This window comes from Triticum dicoccoides, chromosome 4A, assembly GCF_002162155.2.
Source record: "Triticum dicoccoides isolate Atlit2015 ecotype Zavitan chromosome 4A, WEW_v2.0, whole genome shotgun sequence".
NCBI lineage: Eukaryota > Viridiplantae > Streptophyta > Magnoliopsida > Poales > Poaceae > Triticum > Triticum dicoccoides.
In genome coordinates, this window is record NC_041386.1 from 535,414,359 (window position 1) to 535,434,076 (window position 19,718).

General features: G+C 44.4%; 1 protein-coding gene across 1 annotated transcript; it reads right to left on the bottom strand.

Annotated features, from left to right (window-relative positions):
- Positions 1-533: 533 nt before the first annotated feature.
- On the bottom strand, positions 534-9,331 carry LOC119286582 (la-related protein 6B-like). Its single transcript, XM_037565969.1, has 10 exons — positions 8,543-9,331; positions 7,986-8,067; positions 7,033-7,127; positions 6,751-6,822; positions 6,564-6,643; positions 6,367-6,463; positions 5,195-5,242; positions 5,044-5,112; positions 2,004-2,141; positions 534-1,243 (listed from the first exon to the last, which is right to left on the bottom strand). Exons 1-10 carry the CDS (start codon positions 8,936-8,938, stop codon positions 869-871), a joined length of 1,452 nt encoding a protein of 483 aa, XP_037421866.1. The 5' UTR covers positions 8,939-9,331; the 3' UTR covers positions 534-868.
- Between the last annotated feature and the right edge of the window lie 10,387 nt (positions 9,332-19,718).

A 19,718-nucleotide genomic window follows, 5' to 3' on the forward strand; every position in this document is an offset into this window, starting at 1 on the left:
CGCCGCCGCCACAAGCGTCGGCAGCACACAATTAGTCTGATGGTAGATCTGGAGGTTCGAGGTTAAAGAAGGTGAACAATGACCGTTTCAGAGGTTGAAGAAGCTTAATCGCCACCCAATGGCTCATAGCGAATCCGACTTTCCCAAATTGGATTTTCAGTCACATGACCGCTCCATGCTAGCTCGTCGCACGCTAGTGAAGCCCTTAAGTAGAAGTTCCAAATGGATTGTACAATTATTTGTTAGAATTGTGATCAAGGAAATATTTTATATCTCCTCTTTGCTACACTACTGAATCAAACTGATGAATAGTGTCTCCCCAAAGAAAAATCGTGTGTTTCTCATCCCTTTTTCTATCATAACGAATGAAAACTTTATGCAGGCTTGTTATTGCCAATTCGCCATCATGAGCTTGACATTAGAATAGAAACTTGCCAATCTTCAACAGGACATACATAAATCAGGCGTCATTTTATGGTTTACTTGGACCCCATGAATCTCACTCAGCTGAGCGACGGAGTATAAAAGCGCACTACATAAAACATCAGCATCTTTTATCATGTTCCTTTTATTTTCTTTACCTTTTCTGTGCCCAAAAGAGCTTTTACTGCTACAATCTTACAGTCAAAGAGGCAAAAAGGAGCAAAAAAATAGGAGTTACAAAATGGTGGCCATAATCACTCCGAAACCACTGCGCTACCGGTTTTAAAGTACACACAGCACGCGCAAAACCATATTATGGTCTGTAAATCAGAAAGCACACTCCAAAAGACAAGACTTCTAAAATACAGTCTCTCGCCATCTCTCTATCAACATGGCAATCAGCAGCACAAGCTGTGTCTCGTCTCTCCTGTGGCACGAATCAAGTTCAAGGTTCACTAGTCGATATGCTGGGCGACGATGTTTGCGGCATTCCTCTGCCCATTGAGAACCCACGGGTGCCGTCTGGCATACGCGGCCCTGGAAGCTGTTTGTTCGCTCCTGCGGGAGGCGATGACTGTGTCTGCTGTTGCTCGGCCTTCACTGGGTGGCTGGAAGGCGGGGTTCCGACAGGATGGGCGCCACTCCGGTTGTTGTTACCTTGATTGTTGCTGTTTTGGTGGTGGTGCTGCTGCTGCGGATGGTTGTTATGGTGGTATTGATTGTTGTTATGGTTGTTATGGTAGCCACGCCCTCTGCCTCTACCTCCACGCCCTCGGCCTCTGCCACGCCCACGGCCTGCATCTCCAGTGCTCTCCTCGGACTGTACAAAATCAATTGCTTTCAGATCTATGGGGAAAAGTCCCTTCAAAAAAGCTTGGAGGTACATAAACAGACACAATCAATTGAATCTCAAAACATTCAGATGACAACTCAAATAAAAACAGGTAACCTTGAAGCGATGTACTGTTGAAACTACAGGGCAAGTACCAAGTTGAAATATTCTTCTGGTATTAGCTGGTTGACAGCAAACACACACACACTGCTCTTCCAAATTGGGCCTATATTTGGACAAATGGTTGCAATGGTACTTTTTAAATTCTTTCTATGGTGTGTTCAATAATGTTGGCAAAGGTGCACTCTGGTCAGGCTGGGGATTAATTAGCTTATAAAGTAAGAGAATGGTAGGAAAGAAAAAGTTTGAATCAAGGTGGGAAATCCCTCCTTTAACTGTCCATTAGCTAGATAGAGATGAGACCTCTCTGCAGAAAACACCCCAGCGGAATACGCTCTGAGGCGGACTCAAACGCAGGTGGGGGAGACCACCACCGTGGGCTCAAGCCACTGAGCTACTGCTCAGTTCTCAGAGAATGGTAGAAACGAGGGAACATATTATCAATGGTCTTAATGTCTTGTGAAGGAGAAAGAACAGTTAAGTGTGGTGCTTACCCAATAATATGCTGAATAGAGACAGAAGATAATGAGGCGAATCAAGATAAAATATCATTAAATCTCATGCTCACCTTTACTAAACAAGACTGAAAAAAAACTGTATGTTCCGAAACGGCAGAAGGAATACTTACAACATGCTCTCCTATTGCATCTGATGGTTGAGATGTTTCTTCTGAATGTTTATCATTTGGTTGATCAGAAGTGGAAACATCCTCCTCACCATGTACATCAGTTTCATGCCCACCCTTCTTACCTTTGCCTCCCTTAGCCTATAACACAAAACACATTATAATGTTTTAGGAAACAGTTTTTTTATGCAACATGCAAACAAACAAAACAAAGGATTGTTGGCATATATTGAGCAAAGTTAAAAGAAAAGCACTATGCCTTAATTGTGCACTTTACCACCGCCTTGCGCTTTTCTGACCAAAGCGCAATTAAGCGCTGAGCGTTTTGCCATCGCCTAGAGCCTAGGGGCACTTAAGGGGGGCACCCCGTTTTTAACTAGGGAAAACTTTGTTTTTGCCAGTTTTTGCTTTTAACTATGATATTAAGCTACTTCTAGAATACACAAACAAATTTTAAAAGCACTGTATCATATTTTAAGCTGCTATTGATGTAATCTTCAAATGATATATCAAATTTATGATTCTTCCTAATAGGTCAGAAGTGAAATAGACGGGTCACTGTTTGAAGTTTGAACATACTGTAGGGTGAAGGTTTGATTAAACAGGGAGGCGGACTACTTATGTTAAAAGAGGCCTTGCTAACAGCAAAAGGTTCATGATTTTTTTTTAGAACAAGGTTCATGATTTTTGATCCCAATGCATGTCAAATATCCATCTTTGTAAGTTACAGTTTCTAAAAGGCAAATGCTTTTTATTTTCATATTAAGTTATTAACAAGCTAAACTTACACATGTTAGAACACATCAATCTTCTAGCTAGAGTATATTAGTCGTAACTTCCTTGGAGGTGCATCCAACAAAGATGGAGAAACTTTGTGGTGGTAACTCATATGGACACAAATTATACCAAGTAAAAGTATAAAACATAGGGACGTGGAGTATCTACACCCGAGCTCAAATGAGCTCGGGTGAACAGTAAAATCAAAAAACATTTTAAAAATGTTCAAAAAATTCTGATTTTTTTTTGTGACAAGCTTTGACAAATGTTCTAACTGCTTGCAAAATTTCATCTTCAGATCACATTTGTGGAAGGCGTGACAAAAAAACAAAATCGATGCTCTGAAAATGCTACTTTAAAAGCATTACGGAGCACTGATTTTGTTTTTTTTGCCACGCCTTGTACGAATGTGATATGAAGATGAAATTTTGCAAGTAGTTAGAATATTTGTCAATGTTTACCACAAAAAAAATTCAGAATTTTTGAGCATTTTTTAAATATTTTTTTGATTTTACTGTTCACCCGAGCTCATTTGAGCTCAGGCTGAGAAAGGACTTTCCGAAAACATAGTTGCAACTTCAAGTAACGACAATCTTCAAAAGGCATGCCAAGCCAAAAAAAGATTGGCAATGCTAGTATTAATTCTTGCGTAACGGTTAAAGCCTCCTAACACATCCTCGATTTCACATCCATAACCTCAGAGGAGACTCAAATGCGGGTTTTTTAACAGTAGAAAACCATATGATGGTGCAGTTTGGCTTGAATACAGCAACAATTTAGTGCCAGCTGGTTTGAAACACAAACCATGCATGAACATCACCTACTATACTTCCAATTTCGTTCCTTGACATAATTGATTATGTCAAGTGGTGCTGGATGCCATTATGAAGTGAAGTAAATGCAACTAATGGTACTTTCATTATGGCAAACTTCATATTGATATGCCCGGAGGATTCAAAATGGATAGTGTTGAGCCACTACAGTATTTCCTTCCAAGGGAATTGCAACATTCTTTTCTCAGAGCAAAAATCTGGAATGCATAGTTCTTATAGGGGGGCAAGTGGTATTCCCATATACTTTACATATTCAATTACTGCCGATTAACATCCAATCGAACAAGATGTTATTTTTGAGCGAACTAGGGCATGAGTAAATCAGTCTATAAGGACATGTCTCAAACAAAAGATGCTCGAATAAAGAATTTTGTGTAGTGTAGAAAGTCACCGAAACTGGGTGGAGGGGTGTAACAATAAGCATGACCGAAAATTCCATCACGTGAACAGTTGAAACCATCTCCATGAGTCAACTATATATGATTACTACCTCCGTCCGGGTTTATTAGTCCTCCTTGTATTTTGGGTTAAACTTTGACCTTTGATTCACTAACAAAAAAATGTTATGTACCACAAAAATAGTATCATCGGAAACCTCTTTCGAATATGAATCCACAATATAAGTTTTGTGACATAGAACGTATATTTTGTTAGTCAAATCTATAGTCAAAATTAGGCACAAAATACGAAGGGAACCAATAAACCCGGACGGAGGTAGTATATGCCAAACATGCTTACTGCAGAAGCTTATGCCTACCATTATGGAGTCCAGGTGACGCAACATGAATTATAAGCTTGTCGCTATTGAGACAGATTGCTAGGCTTTGGAGTTGCTGAGGAGAACAAGTGAGAATCATAAGGCAAGCATTTTGCCGATTCTCAAACAAATCCAACAGCTTGGCGCAGGTGGTGGTAGTGGGTAGTTATTTTGACATTGTTTTTGTAAGCCAGGGGGCGGGGAGGATGTGGAAGTTCAGCCCTTGCCAAATTTGTTGCGTTGTTCACAACCAGACAGTGTCTGGCTGTCCAATGCTCTGAACTTTGTAACCCTTGCATTCGGTGTGAATTATGATTGTAATTGCCAATCAATTAATATATATTTTTTGGCTCCTAAATGAAGAAACGAGTATTTTTAAACACACTTTGACCTTGGATCCTAGTAAATGAACATACGTAAGGTGAGCTACAAGAACTAAGGAGAAAATATGCATTATTAATGCATCATTCCAAATGTAAACGAAGTCACATTTTGCAAAATGACAGAATTACGAGTATAAGAAATAAAGTTGTACAAATGCTTCATTCTTGTAGCCTCGTCGCAACCCGATGACTTGAGATGTTATGGCAAGTACTTATCATCATGGGGTTTTGCTTAAGCAGTTAAGCACCAAAACTATCTCATGTCCAACTGATTAAACCCAATGGATGATTACCATGCAAGAATTCAACAACCGAACTCTAAGCCCGCTTCTCCAGTTCCTCTCATCATTAAGCACCACAATCTGTATTGGATGAAGTGATGTCATTGGTAATACGGGCAAGCAAGTAATTATGCTATTAAAGAGGTTATGTGAAGATAAATACCGCTTTTTCAGCATCCTCAATAGTCTCATACTCAACAAAAGCATGCAGCTGCCATCAGGGCAAAACTATTAGCTTGACATGCATCAATCAGCAAAAGGTGCACTAACACACATCAAGGCAATGGTGAAAACAAACACTATTATAATAACAGTTTAGCTGCAGAAATGCAATCATTCATTTAAACCAAGCTGCATATCATAAATTTTTTGGTCAATCTGTTTAGGCATCTGAAGCCATACTGCATAACAGAGAGAGGATGTGTGCGACCATCTGGTGGGGGAGGCAATGTACATGTATTAAGGGCCAGTTCTTTTTGTGGCTTGTTTGAGCTTCTAGAATAAGCTGCCCCCTAGCCAGCTTATTTTAGAAGCCCAACCAAAAATATTCTTTTAGAAGCCTACTAGTCAAGTCTTAATTAGTAGGCCTCATAAAAATGGTTGGGCTTCTAGAATAAGCTGGGTAGGGGGGAGCTTATTCCAGCTTATTCTAGAAGCCAGCAAAAGAACTGGCCCTAACTCTTCTATCTTATTGTATCATTGGTAATGAGAAAATGGCACATGGCATTAAAACCTTTTATGGGGACGTGGTGGCCTCTTCTAAAGTACTCCAGTTGATCTTAAAATCTCAATTTTAATTGGATTATTTTATTGTATGGAGAGAGGCCACTTAACAGGCCTAGTCAGCAACCCTGCCCCCCCCCCTCCGTTTTTATTTTTTTCTCATCCCTGATTTTTTCCACTGGTTTTCCCTAAAAACCACATCAACAGCCCCACCTATTATTGGCTTACCAAATAAAATTCTGTTTTCTTTGTTAAGCCAATAGATGCTTGCCAAATAAGAGTTTCCAAATAAAATCTTCTATTTTTACACAATCGCACTGATATGGTACATAACTCACAGGCTAACCCACTAGAATAATTGTGCCCCTGTTGCAACCCGCGGGCAATTATCTAGTCTAATAATACCATGTAAATAATGCATCCACACATATCCACCCCTACTTCACATCAAATGAACATATGTTGTACTGAAGTTAGTCCATTCAGGTTGTCCAAGGATACAGGGTTCAGGGAAGATTCAATTGACCAAAAATAGTTACCCATGCAACCATCACAAAACAACTGCCATTAAGAATATGGTATTTGAGTGTTATAAACAGGAATAATAATTACCTTGTTGGCAAAAAGCATATCTAGTTTAGCAGATCTATTAGTAACTGGACCACTGCCATTTGGGGTCTGAGGATAGCATGTTCTGATTGTCTTTACACTGCAACATGGAAACAAGAATCAGCAGAGAAACATGTATCAGTTTTCTCAAGACAGGAAGAGAATAGCTGCACTTTTTTCTGATCTACAATAATTATTACCTGCCAACAGATGAGAAAATCTTCATAAGGTTCTGGTAACAATGATCATCTGGAAGATTTTCTGCAACAACAATTCGGGCCTACAAGACACAGCAAGTCTTCCTTGTTACAGTCCAGCTATTTTATCCATAAAAGGAAACTAAAGCATATGGTTGTTGCATGTAATGTATAAAGACCTCATAATTACCTGTAGTTCCTCTAAATCTGATTCTGTAAATGGCTGTACACGCTTTACTCTGTTTCCATCTTCACTAACCACCTGCATGTATAACCAAACAATCATAAATGTAACTGCAGTCATAAGTAACATGCAGGGGAATGACAAGCTAGCAGTAGTAGGTGTGCTGCGGTTGGTCATATTCTTATGACTTATGAAGTACCCTGTTGACGAATGAAATAATTTCAAAAATAATAAAAGTCCGTTCTGAGATCTGGCCACATTATACAACAGGATTATCATTGAACTTACAAGCTTTGATGAAGTTCGAAGAGCTGAAGCAAGCATGGAACTACTTTGCACCAGAGCCTTAATTTTCTTAAAGGAAGCAACAACTGACATCGGTACTGCATTGAGGAAGAATGTAAATCAGATACCAATTTATATTTGTTTGTCCAAGTATCAAAGGTGGTAATTTTTCTCTATAATAGACAGAACTTGATTTCCCGTTCTTTATCAAAATAAAGTAAACAAAACTAGCATATGGAAGTCACACACTCACAGTTGAAAGAATTTCATATGAGAGAACTCGGTCAAATATAGGTACTCCATTCGATCCATATTACGTGTCGCTGCTTTAGCACAACTTTATAGCAACAAGTAATATGGATCGGAGGGAGTAACTATTTTCTGATCAGTATGGCAACCATTGTCCTGTTAATAACTGAGGTAGTAGAAGATAATAATACATGATAAGATTAAAAATTATTTATCTTGATTTGTCAATTGGTATTGGACAAATCATAGTCCAATCCTTTGAACCAATTTTAGAATAGAATGGATCGATGCAATCCTAATTCCTAATTAGGTCAAAGACAGTCCAAGAGAAATTCTATCCAAAGTAACATAATATACTGCAAAAAGAAAAGCACGATCTATATTATGTTAAGTACGATGCTATCTTCATTTCAAAGAAAGAAGTATCTTCTAGGAAAGTAACGAAACAGTAACATGCATAATATATCCAGTTATTCATTTCTGGAAGCCTCTTTTGAGTCTCACTGTCAGCTGAAAGCTTTAAAGTAGCAAGATCATAAACATGATTTTTTTTTCTATTCATGCAATAGAAAGCTACAAAAATAAAAATAAAAAGTGAATGAATGATGACACCTTCCAGAAACAATCATACAATCAACTTAATCAGTTTAATGAATTTGCATTACATGTCTCAACGAAATAGCTTGAGATGCAAGCATACAACTCACCATATCCTTCAGGATCCTTAGAAATAAACCTCATCAAATGTTCTGTAGTGGCCAGGTTTATATCACTGAAGTAATACTCCACCTGCAAGGTTTATAAATTTATGAAATGAAGAAGTAGAGGAAAAAGCTATTCTTGTAATATAATAAATGAAAAACAACAACATTCTCAGTAAAATATAACGATGTACTCCCACCGTTCCTAAATATAAGTCTTTGTAGAGATTCCACTATGGATTACATACAGAGCAAAATGAATGAATCTACACTCTAAAATGCATCTATATACATCCGTATGTGGTTCATAGTGGAATCTCTACAAAGACTTATATTTAGGAACGGAGGGAGTGCAGAAGATAACGATGTACAGAAGAGTTGGACTGAATTACAGTTTCAAATAAAGACGTACTCACAATATAGACCTATTTAATTGACATGATTGGCTCTATGAAACTTCACGTGTAATTATATGTTACAGCCCCTATAACAATCACTGCTCCTGATCTAATTACACCTATTCGAGATCGAGCAACACAACAAGGAACAAGAGGAGCACCAACCTGCTTGGTGATCTTGTGCAGCACGTCGTCTGTGGTCAGCTCTCTCCCCTGCTGGTGTGCCTGGGCCGGCGGTGGCGGCGGCGGCACCGCTTGCTCGGGCCCCATCTCATGCTCGGGCACGGCAACGAAGCCCGGGCCAGCAGCACCGACCGCCGCGTAAAACTCGAACGGCGGCCGGGGCGGGGGCGGGGGCGGGCCCGCGGCGAAGAAGGACGCGGGCGGCGGCGGGGGCGGCGCGGCGAAGACGTGGATCACGGGCTGCACCGGCGGGGGCGGCGGCGCCGCGACACGCGGCACGAACTCCGGCGCCTGCGCGTTGAGCCGGCTGGCGGAGCTGCTCCGCGAGAGGCCCCCCGGCAGCTCCTCCCCGGCCGCAGCCGGATCCTGCTGCGACATCGGGCGGGGCTAGGGTTTCGGCGCCAGTTAGCAGCAGCAGCAGCGGGAGCAGCCGACGCTGCCGCGGCAACAGGGTAGTTGTGGGACTAGTAGCGGCAGGGGGGCACTGGCGCTAGGAGGGTGGCTGGTTAGGGTTTGGGCACGGCGGGCGCGGCGGAGAAGGGGAGTTCTCGGAGGTCGCGGGCGCCGGCGAGGTCGGATATTTATGGGGCGCGACACGCGGAGGCTTCCACGGGGGATCGGCGCCGCGGCCACGCTCCGCCTCCGATCGGAGAGGGAGGTGACTGGCGTGGAGGGCGGGTGGACCGGGCGTATGGTCTGGTGGGTGAGCCGACGCAGGGCGCGGCGTCCGTTTGGGTGTTGGTGTGTGGGCCGGGCGTAGGGAGGGGAGGGGCGAGCAGGGCGTGGGGCCGGGGGGGCAAGCGAGGATTGGATCGAGGCGGACCGCACCCCGTTGGGTGTCGTGTCCGTATGATTCCTCGTGCGCGAGCAAATCGGGTGTGGCCTGCTTGTGTAGGCGCGTGCGGGCAGGAGTAGCCTACTCGTGGAAAACGGCTTTCTATTGGCGTATGATGGACCGAGACTGCTACTTTTGCTAGGCAACGGCTGTGACCATGACACGTGGCGGCACTCAGGCCAACTCCACCGCGCGACCCTATCCTTTCCGGCCCGTCCGTTTGGGGTAAAAGGGACAAAGGAGGCGGCCCAGCGCGTGACGGTCCGGACCCATCTTGTTTGTTTTGTGTCCGGGCTGACCCATTTCGAGCGCAAACTTGCGCCAGGTTTGGGTCGCGGCGGACACCAAACGGACGCGCGCTCGTCCGCGTCGGGGCCGCGTGGCAGGCGGCCACCCACCTCCCACCCACCCACATTAATGCGCACGAGCGGGCGGCCCCACCTGCCATCCGCACGTCGAGCGGTCGCCGTCCTTCTTTAAGTGGGAAGCGTGGACGGGTCGTCGTCCACAGTGCCCCACGCCACCCAGCGGCCTCCTCGAACCCCGACAGTACAGAAACCCTAGCCCGACTCCTCCTCGAGCTCGCCGGTCGCCCACCTCGCCATGGGCTTCTGGAACGGTAAGGGCAAGCGCGACCGCGAGGCCGGCTCCTCCTCGGGGCGCCGCCGCGGCTCCGTGAAGAAGGAGGAGCCCGCGTCTCCGCCGCGCTCCTCCCGTCGGGCCCCCGCGCCACCGCCGCACTCCTCCCGTCGAGCCCCCGCGCCGGCCCCCTTCACCATTGCCCCTAGGCCCTCCGGCGAGCGCGCCCGGCAGTACATCTGCGCGGACGTGTGCCGGAGGTACTGGGAGACGAGGACGTCGGTCCCGTGGAGCGACGCCCACCTCCCCAACGGGTGTCACCTCTCCGCGGACCGGGTCCCCATCCCGCTAGTGCCGGCGACCGGCCGTGCACGGCGTGATGAGATCAACCGCCGCCGCCGCCTCCTCCCCGACGACCTGTACTACGACCACAGGTATGCCCCCGACTCGCCGCTCTGGTACACATGGCTTCAGGACGAGCACGACGTGCGGCGCGCGTCCTACTTCGCCGGCACCGTGTCGGGGCCGCGGAGGCCACGTGCAGAGCCGCGCGGGCGTACGCGGGTGTGTGGCCTGACGCCCACGCCGTCGCCTTCCCCGTCTCCGTCGCCCCCTCCCCCTCCTCGCATGACAGCGGAGGAGGAGGCCCGTCTCCTGCAGCGTGTCATGGACGACTCCATGAACACGCACGACGAGCGGCAGTGGGACGGCCTGGAGGAGGCCATGGCCCTCTCTGCCGCCGGGGACGTCGCCTTCCCGGAGCTGTAGCTGGCGGCCGTCATGGCGGCCGCCAAGGAGGAGCCGATGGAGGAGGACTCACCCGCGTTTGAGAAGCTCCTGGGCCAGGAGTGGGGCTGGTCGTGCACTGCGCCGGAGATGGCCGCCGACCTGGGCGTGAACTGGTGCCCCACTCCGGAGCGGGAGACGTCGCCGCGGGAGGAGGTGGTGCAGGCATCTCCGACCGTCCAGCCCGCCCCCGTCCACCACGCACCGCCGGCCCACCTCTGGACGCCGCCGGAGTACGTCAACCTCGTCAGCGACGACGACGACACCGGCGGCCAGTGAAGACGGCGACGGCCACGGCACCGACAGGCGCGGCAGGAGCGCGCGGGAGGAGTTTTTTTATTTTCTTATTATGTTAATTATGAATCTGGGCCTTTTAAGTGGCCGTTGAAACTGGGCCGTTTTGTGGCCAACCCATATATATGTTTTATGTTTTTTTTAAATGCGTTTATTTGCTTTTTTAGTTATTTAATTATTATTTTTAATCCCGTCCACCCCGGACACGATTTGGGGTGCGGCCACGCGTGGGCGCACGCACGACCCAATGGACACAGCCGGACACAGGCGTACCCATCGGCGCCCCAAAGGGACAGATTCGACCCAATCCGGACGTCCGTTTGGGGTCGCGCGGTGGAGTTGGCCTCAATCAGGCTACTCGTAACAGGATTATTTTAAATTAAAAAATAGTAGTACTCCCTCCATTTTTATTTACTCCTCATATTAGTTTTGATCAAAGTCAAGCTTTACAAAGTTTTACAAAGTTTATAGACAAAAATATTAACATATATACAATAACAAATCAATACCATTAGATTCGTTGTTGAAGGTACTTCCACGTCATATAGATTTGTTATACTAAATATTTATATTCATTTCTATAAATTTGGTCAAACTTTACAAAGTTTGAATTCAGTTAACTTTAATATGCGGAGTAAATAAAAACGGAGGGAGTATTAAGATATGAAAGAAAAAAAATTAATGGTGAAAAGTAGTACTCCCTCGGTCCCATAATATTAGTGTCAAAAACGCTCTTACATTACTATGAGACGAAGGGAGTAGCTCAGGACAGGAAAATGAGAAGTTAATATTTCATGAGAAATTTTCTCACTAACTATGTCGCATTTTTTCTTTGAATTGAAACCTTAAGGCATGAGGGATTATGGTACAACCTATCTATACATATTGTCATTGTCTTGTTATCTGAGCTCTCCGTCGGGGTATGTTCAGAAATCACAATTTCTCCTTTAACCTCCCCCCTCCTCGCTCTTCTAGCATTTTTCGTTATCAGGGTCGTCGACAAGATAGGAATTCTATCCCATATCTCTATGCATTGACCTACTAGAAATATTACAAATGTCCTGGAGGCATTTTGGGCCATGTTGTTTTCCGGGAGCCTAAACCCTAAAAACCCAAACATTTTGACGTCATATTGTTTCTCAAGTTACTTTTGTCATTTTCTTCATCGACGCCCTGGTCGTCATTGGCAATGAGAGGGAAGTGGTGCTCCATCAGTAACTAATTTGGTGTAGATCTTCATCTCCAGGACCATCCCCTTCACATTCCCTTTCGACCACAACCCATGGTGGTCCTCTAAAGGGAGTTAGGGGTGCTCAACCCTCATTGATTGGTGGTTTATCCTTTCCTTTCTTGCTTCCAATACTTCACTTTTTTATTGCCCTTAAGAGATGTCAGTTTATGCTTCCATGCAGCGACTGCACTAAATTTCTGGTCCTCGCATTTGGAGCAAGATTTTTGAATAAGACAAAATAATGTGCCTCGCCATATTTTTCATCATGGGTCAAAAATGCTGCTTGTGCGGGTGATACGCTCACATTGCATCCGCTGCATATGCACAAGAACAACCTCTACCCGAGTTCTTGTTAATGTTGTTATGGACTTCTTGTCATGTTGTGGTTCTTGGAAGCAACTCGCCCATGACTTTTTCGCAACACTTCGGCTTCCACAAGAGACCACTCCCCAAATTCTGGGGTTCCATCTTCCTATGGTTCGGACCAACTATGTGGGGGGTGCGACGCAAACGCGACAGACATGTTGCGAGTGTTCTAGTTTCTCATTCTGAATTTGTAAAGTGTAACACTTTGTTTTGCACCTTCACGCGATTGATCGGTGGAATTCCTAAATTAAAATGTGTTGCCTTTTGCACTACTCATGTCAACCACCGTCCTCTTCATCCCTCCGGCCCCCGACCATTTGGTTTAAAATATCTCTCCTTGACTTCCTTACCCAGTATGGTAACACCGACAATATCGCGATTGCGGGCTTTGGTGAAGTGCATTCGATGGAGCGCACCATTGAGGCAGACGATAGTGATGTCGTTCGCAAGTGCCACCTAGAAGCCTAAACCACTACCTTTATTGCATATGTTTGTCAGAGGCATACTTCGGCACGCTTATCCGAGGCGTATGTGGCAGAGCCAGACACCCGCCAACCTCCCATACATTCGTTTCCAGTTTGTGTGATGTCATACGTCCAAACTGATTAAGAGATTTTGGGTGGACATCTGAGCTGGTGCGGACATTTTTCGTTACCGGTGTTGGATGGCAAAACAATGTCCGGGTTGTCTAGTTCGAACATTTATGGAGAGATTTGGTGATTGATGGCTTGCAAGTGCTCAAGATTTAGTTGTATCCTTTCCGAAGTAAGATTATCAATCCCACATGAAGAACATGAATCAGTCTTTGTCTCTTTTAAAGATTTAGATTATAGTGCCTGCAAATTAGTTACGATCCAAAGCAAAGTTAAATGGAAGTTTAAACTATTGAGAGGTAGGTGCGAAGGACAAATTAAACTGCAAAAGTAAAATAATGTAGGGTGAGACTTGAGTAACCATTGTTGGAATCAATAGGAGTAAAGAGTTTATAGTGAGTTCGAATTCCCACTATCATGTGTCTAACATGACCGATGCCTGAGCATAATTCTAAGTCGGATCCCTAAGCCACTTTATATGTTTCTCTTTGTGGGCGCAACCAAGTATAGATATGTGCATACATGCAGCAGCCCCGTAGCCCATGCGTCACAACCATTCATCCCCACTCCAGTTATCGAATATAATTAAGGGTTTCCCTGTGGACGCAGCTAAGGCGGTCTCCATTTACCCCCTATTGCAATGATCCGGGAAGGAGAGAGATAGGAACTATCACCATTGACCTCCGCTTCCCACCTTCACACCAATAATAATAACCTTTCATCCAAAAGAGGCATATGTTGGATAGTCGACTTCACCCAACATCAAGAAGATTACTAACATAAACACATAAAGAGGATCTTAGATCTTACTATCAAATGATCCTAACATAATAGGGTTCCTCATATCCCCAAAAACTAGGGAAACTACTCGCACATCAAGAGTACAAACAGTGTGGGATGAATCATGGTAAACATGGTGGTAGCATCAAAGTAATGCAATAAGGAATCCATACCGGCCAATGTATCACAAAGAGATGGTGATGGTGAAGATAGATGATTCCTACTCCGGATGGATCACCTCCCCGACGAACTTGGCCTTCTTAAGCTTCTCAACTTGCTGGATGACAAATTCCTGCTTCTCCGACTCCTGGGGGCGAATCTTCTGTTTTACGAACCGGGAGCCTGGGCACACCGCCAAGTGGTGCTCGGTCACCTCCTGGGGATTCTGGGCATGTCTGACACTATCCAGGCAAACATGTCAGCATTTGCCCACAGGAAGGTGACGAGCGTCCTTTCCTATTTGTCGATGAGACTTTCGCCTATCAAGACAGAAGTTCCCGTCTCTTCGTCGAGCGCTACCTTCTTGGTTGACGTCTTCTTCTCCTTGACCAGTCGTTGCCTGCGTGGGGACAGGGCCATAGAGGTGCTAGGTGCGTCCTGATCATCTGGGCCAATGATACATCCATTTTGCGTCATGTTTTACTACTGTTATTTATAATATTTATGCATAATAATGCTTTATGGAGTAATTCTAATGCCTTTTATCTCAGAATATGCAAGGTTCACACAAAGAGGGAGAATATTGGCAGCTAGAATCCTAGACCTGAAAAAGCTACGTCAGAGTTACCTATTCTGCACATCTCCAAATGAGCTGAAACTTCAGGAGATTTTTTATGGAATATTTAAGAATTATTGGAGCAAATAACTACCAGAGGGGGCCTACCAGGTGGGCACAACCCACCTGGGCGTACCAGGGCCCCCAGGCGCACCCTGGTGGGTTGTGCCCTCCTCGGACCACCTCTGGTGCCCATCTTCTAGTATATAAGTCATTTTGACCTAGAAAAATAAAGAGAGGACTTTCGGAGCGAAGCGCCGCCGCCTCGAGGTGGAACTTTGGTAGGAGCACTTTTGCCCTCCAGTGGAGCGATTCCGCCGGGGGAACTTCCCTCCCAGAGGGGGAAATCATCATCATCATCATCACCAACAAATCTCCCATCTTGGGGAGGGCAATCTCCATCAACATCTTCAACATCACCATCTCCTCTCAAACCCTAGTTCATCTCTTGTGTTCAATCTTTGTACCGGAACCTTAGATTGGTGCTTGTGGGTGACTAGTAGTGTTGATTACATCTTGTAGTTGAGTACTGTATGGTTTATTTGGTGGAAGATTATATGTTCCGATCCACTATGTTATTTAATACCCCTTTGATGTTGATCATGATTATCATTTGTGAGTAGTTACTTTTGTTCTTGAGGTCACGGGAGAAATCTTGTTGCAAGTAATCATGTGAACTTGATATGTGTTTGATATTTTGATGGTATGTATGTTGTGATTCCCTTAGTGGTGTCATGTAAATGTCGACTACATGGCACTTCACCTTATTAGGGCCAAGGGAATGCATTGTGGAGTAGTTATTAGATGATAGGTTGCTAGAGTGACAGAAGCTTAAACCCTAGTTTATGCGCTACTTCGTAAGGGACCGATTTGGATCCAAAAGTTTAATGCTATGGTTAGATTTTATCTTAATACTTTTTTCGTAGTTGCGGATGCTTGCGAGGGGGTTAATCGTATGTTTGTTCAAGTAAGAACATCACCCAAGCACCGGTCCACCCACATATCAAATTATCAAAGTAGCGAACACGCATCAAACCAACATGATGAAAGTGACTAGATGAAACTCCCGTGTACCCTCAAGAACACTTTGCTTATCATAAGAGACCGTTTTGGCCTGTCCTTTGCCACAAAAGGATTGGGCTACCTTGCTGCATATTATATGCCGTTACCGTTACTTGCTCGTTTCGAATTATCTTGCTATCAAACTACTTGTTACTTATAATTTCAGTGATTGCAGAGAATACCTTGCTGAAAATCACTTGTCATTTCCTTCTGCTCCTCGTTGTGTTAGACACTCTTACTTATCGGAAGGACTACGATTGATCCCCTATACTTGTGGGTCATGAAGGCTCTTTTCTAGCGCCGTTGCCGGGGAGTGAAGCGCTCTTGGTAAGTGGAAATTGGTAAGGAAACATTATTGCTACATGCTGAAATTTATTGTCACTTGTTACTATGAAGAATAATCCTTTGAGGGGTTTGTTCGGGGTATCTTCACCTCGATCGGAACCACAATTAGTTGCCCCTCAACCTAATGCACCTACTGAAAATATTGGCTATGAAATTCCTTCGGGTATGATGGAACAACTGCTAGCTAATCCTTATGCAGGAGATGGAACCGAACATCCTAATATGCACTTGATATATGTGGATGAAATTTGTGGATTATTTAAGCTTGCAGGTTTACCCGGATATGAAGCTAAGAAGAAGGTTTTCCCTTTATCTTTGAAGGGAAAAGCATTGGCATGGTATAGGCAATGCGATGATATTGGATCTTAGAATTGGAATCGATTGAAATTGGAATTTCACCAAAAAAGATATCCTATGCATCTAAATCATCGTGATCGGAATTACATATATAATTTTTGGCCTCGTGAAGGATAAAGTATTGCTCTGGCTTGGGGGAGGCTTAAGTCAATGTAATATTCATGCCCCAATCATGAGCTCTCAAGAGGAATTTGAAGGAAATATGCCCTAGAGGCAATAATAAAGTTGTTATTTATATTTTCCTTATATCATGATAAATGTTTATTATTCATGCTAGAATTGTATTAACCGGAAACTTAGTACATGTGTGAATACATAGACAAATAGAGTGTCACTAGTATGCCTCTACTTGACTAGCTCGTTAATCAAAGATGGTTAAGTTTCCTAGCCATGGACAAAGAGTTATCATTTAATGAAATGGGATCACATCATTAGAGAATGATGTGATTGACTTGACCCATCCGTTAGCTTAGTAGGATGATCGTTTAGTTTACTGCTATTGCTTTCTCCATAACTTATACATGTTCCTATGACTATGAGATTATGCAACTCCCGAATACCGGAGGAACACTTAGTGTGCTATCAAACGTCACAACATAACTGGGTGACTATAAAGATGCTCTACATGTGTCTCTGATGCTGTTTGATGAGTTGGCATAGATCAAGATTAGGATTTGTCACTCCGTGTATCGGAGAGGTATCTCTGGGCCCTCTCGGTAATGCACATCACTATAAGCCTTGCAAGCAATGTGACTAATGAGTTAGTTACGGGATGCTGCATTACGGAACGAGTAAAGAGACTTGCCGGTAACGAGATTGAACTAGGTATTGAGATACCGACGATCGAATCTCAGGCAAGTAACATACCGATGACAAAGGGAACAATGTATGTTGTTATGCGGTTTGACCGATAAAGATCTTCGTAGAATATGTAGGAACCAATATGAGCATCCAGGTTCCGCTATTGGTTATTGACCGGACATGAGTCTCGGTCATGTCTACATAGTTCTCGAACCCGAACGGTCTGCACGCTTAACGTTCGTTGACGATCGATATTATGAGTTTATGTGTTTTGATGTACCGAAGGTTGTTAGGAGTCCTAGATGTGATGACAGACATGATGAGGAGTCTCGAAATGGTCGAGACATAAAGATTGATATATTGGACGGCTATATTCGGACACCGGAAGTGTTCCGGGTGATTTCGGAGAAAACCGAAGTGCCGGAGGGTTACCAGAACCCCCCGGGGAACTAGTGGGCCTAGATGGGCCTTAGTGGAGAGGGAGAGAGGGGCTGCCAGGGCAGGCCGCACGCCCCCTCCCCCTTGGGTCCGAATTGGACTAGGAGGGGGGGTGCCCCCCCTTTCCTTCCTCTCTCCCACTCCTTCCTCCCCCCTCCTAGTAGGACTAGGAAAGGAGGAATCCTACTCCTACTTAAAATTAGCTTGTATATATAGTTGAAGTAGCTATTTCAGTACGTGGTTGGCAACAATTGGGGAAAAGTTTGGTCGGTTCAGCTGTCGAGTTGAACTATTTGTATAAATTAAGAACAACCGCTTAATCTATGAATGAAATCTATGCTTAAATACTGAATTTTAGTTGCAAAAATTAGATAGTGCTAGTGATTTTTAGCTGCATATTTTGACAAATCGCAGTGTTACAAGGATTAAAAAATGGCAATGTTACTAGATTAACAAATGTCAATCTTTCCAGTTTGACAAATGGCAATATACCCAATATGAGAGATGCAAATCTTACCAAATTGTTTGTACGTGGTTGCACACGGGTCATCCAAAACAACCATTCACGTTGAAGGGATGCACAAATCCTGCGCTGCGAATTTTCCCTCGACTTAAGGGGGAAGACCATAGCTCTCACTTTGCATACGGGTGTTCTATCTAAAACGTTTTCGATCAAGAGCTGCAGAAATCCTGCTCGACACATTTTCTCTTGGCTTCCTGGGGAAGTTGTCGGTTTGCATATGGGTGTTCTAACTAAAATGTTTGCGATCAAGAGCTGCACAAATCCTGCTAGGCACATTTTCCTCTGGCTTCCTCGGGAAGTTGTCGGTTTTGCATACAGGTGTTCTAACTAAAACGTTTGCGATGAGTGTTTTATATTTAAAAACCGAATTAAACTGTGGCTTGGGCGCCATTAATGGAGAGGATGCGAGCAAGGCAAGCAACCATGGAAGTCAAAGGGCTCACTTTCCGGTGAGCCTGCATGGCGTACAGCTCGCACGCTTCCCAGTAAGCCTCCGCATTGGAGTACAACTCGCATGCCTCCCGTTTAGTCAAGCACTCAAGCACCTGTCCGCATGGCACCTCCTAGCCATTAAAAGAGTGAGGCATGGCGTCACATGAATGGTTAACAGAACGCACACAATTTATATGCACCGGAGCATGTGCATGTAGTTCAAATTTGAATTATGCACATAAAATGCCTAGAAAACCCAGTTAATGTATAAAAATGTCCAACGAACCCCGAAAAAATCCAAAATTAAACAAAACACTCATGTTGTTCTATGTTGACACTAGAAAAAATTTGAAAGCAATAAGAGGCAACGAATATCGTTTCGTCCCCAAAGGTGGCACATTCCCTACCGAAACCATCACGCTTATTGTGAGAAGCTCTCTTTTGTGAGAGGCTTATACCCAAACCTGCCCCCAAATGGGACAAAAAAATTACCACGGCATGTTGATGCCGCTCCATGATAGCATGCCAAGTTTCATGAATTTCAGACGAGTTTTGAATTTACTAGAATTTAAAAACCAAATATCTCAATGTTTGTGGCCGAATGACGGTGGCAGGGTGTTTAAAATTCATTCCCATTTCTTGCATGGGACCTAAGCATGCAACCAAGGACACACATTTGTTTTTTCAACCAGTTTATATGCACTGGAGCATGTACATGTAGTTCAAATTTGAATTATGCACCTAAAATGCCTACAAAACCAAGTTAATGTATAAAAATGTCCATACAAACCCCGAAATTTTTCAAAATTGAACACAACACTCCTGTTATTCTATGTTGACACTAGAGCAATAAGAGGCAACAAATATCGTTTCGTCCCCAAAGGTGGCATGTTCCCTACCAAAACCATCATGCTTGTTGTGAGAAGCTCTGGTTTGTGAGACGCTTATACCCAAACCTGCC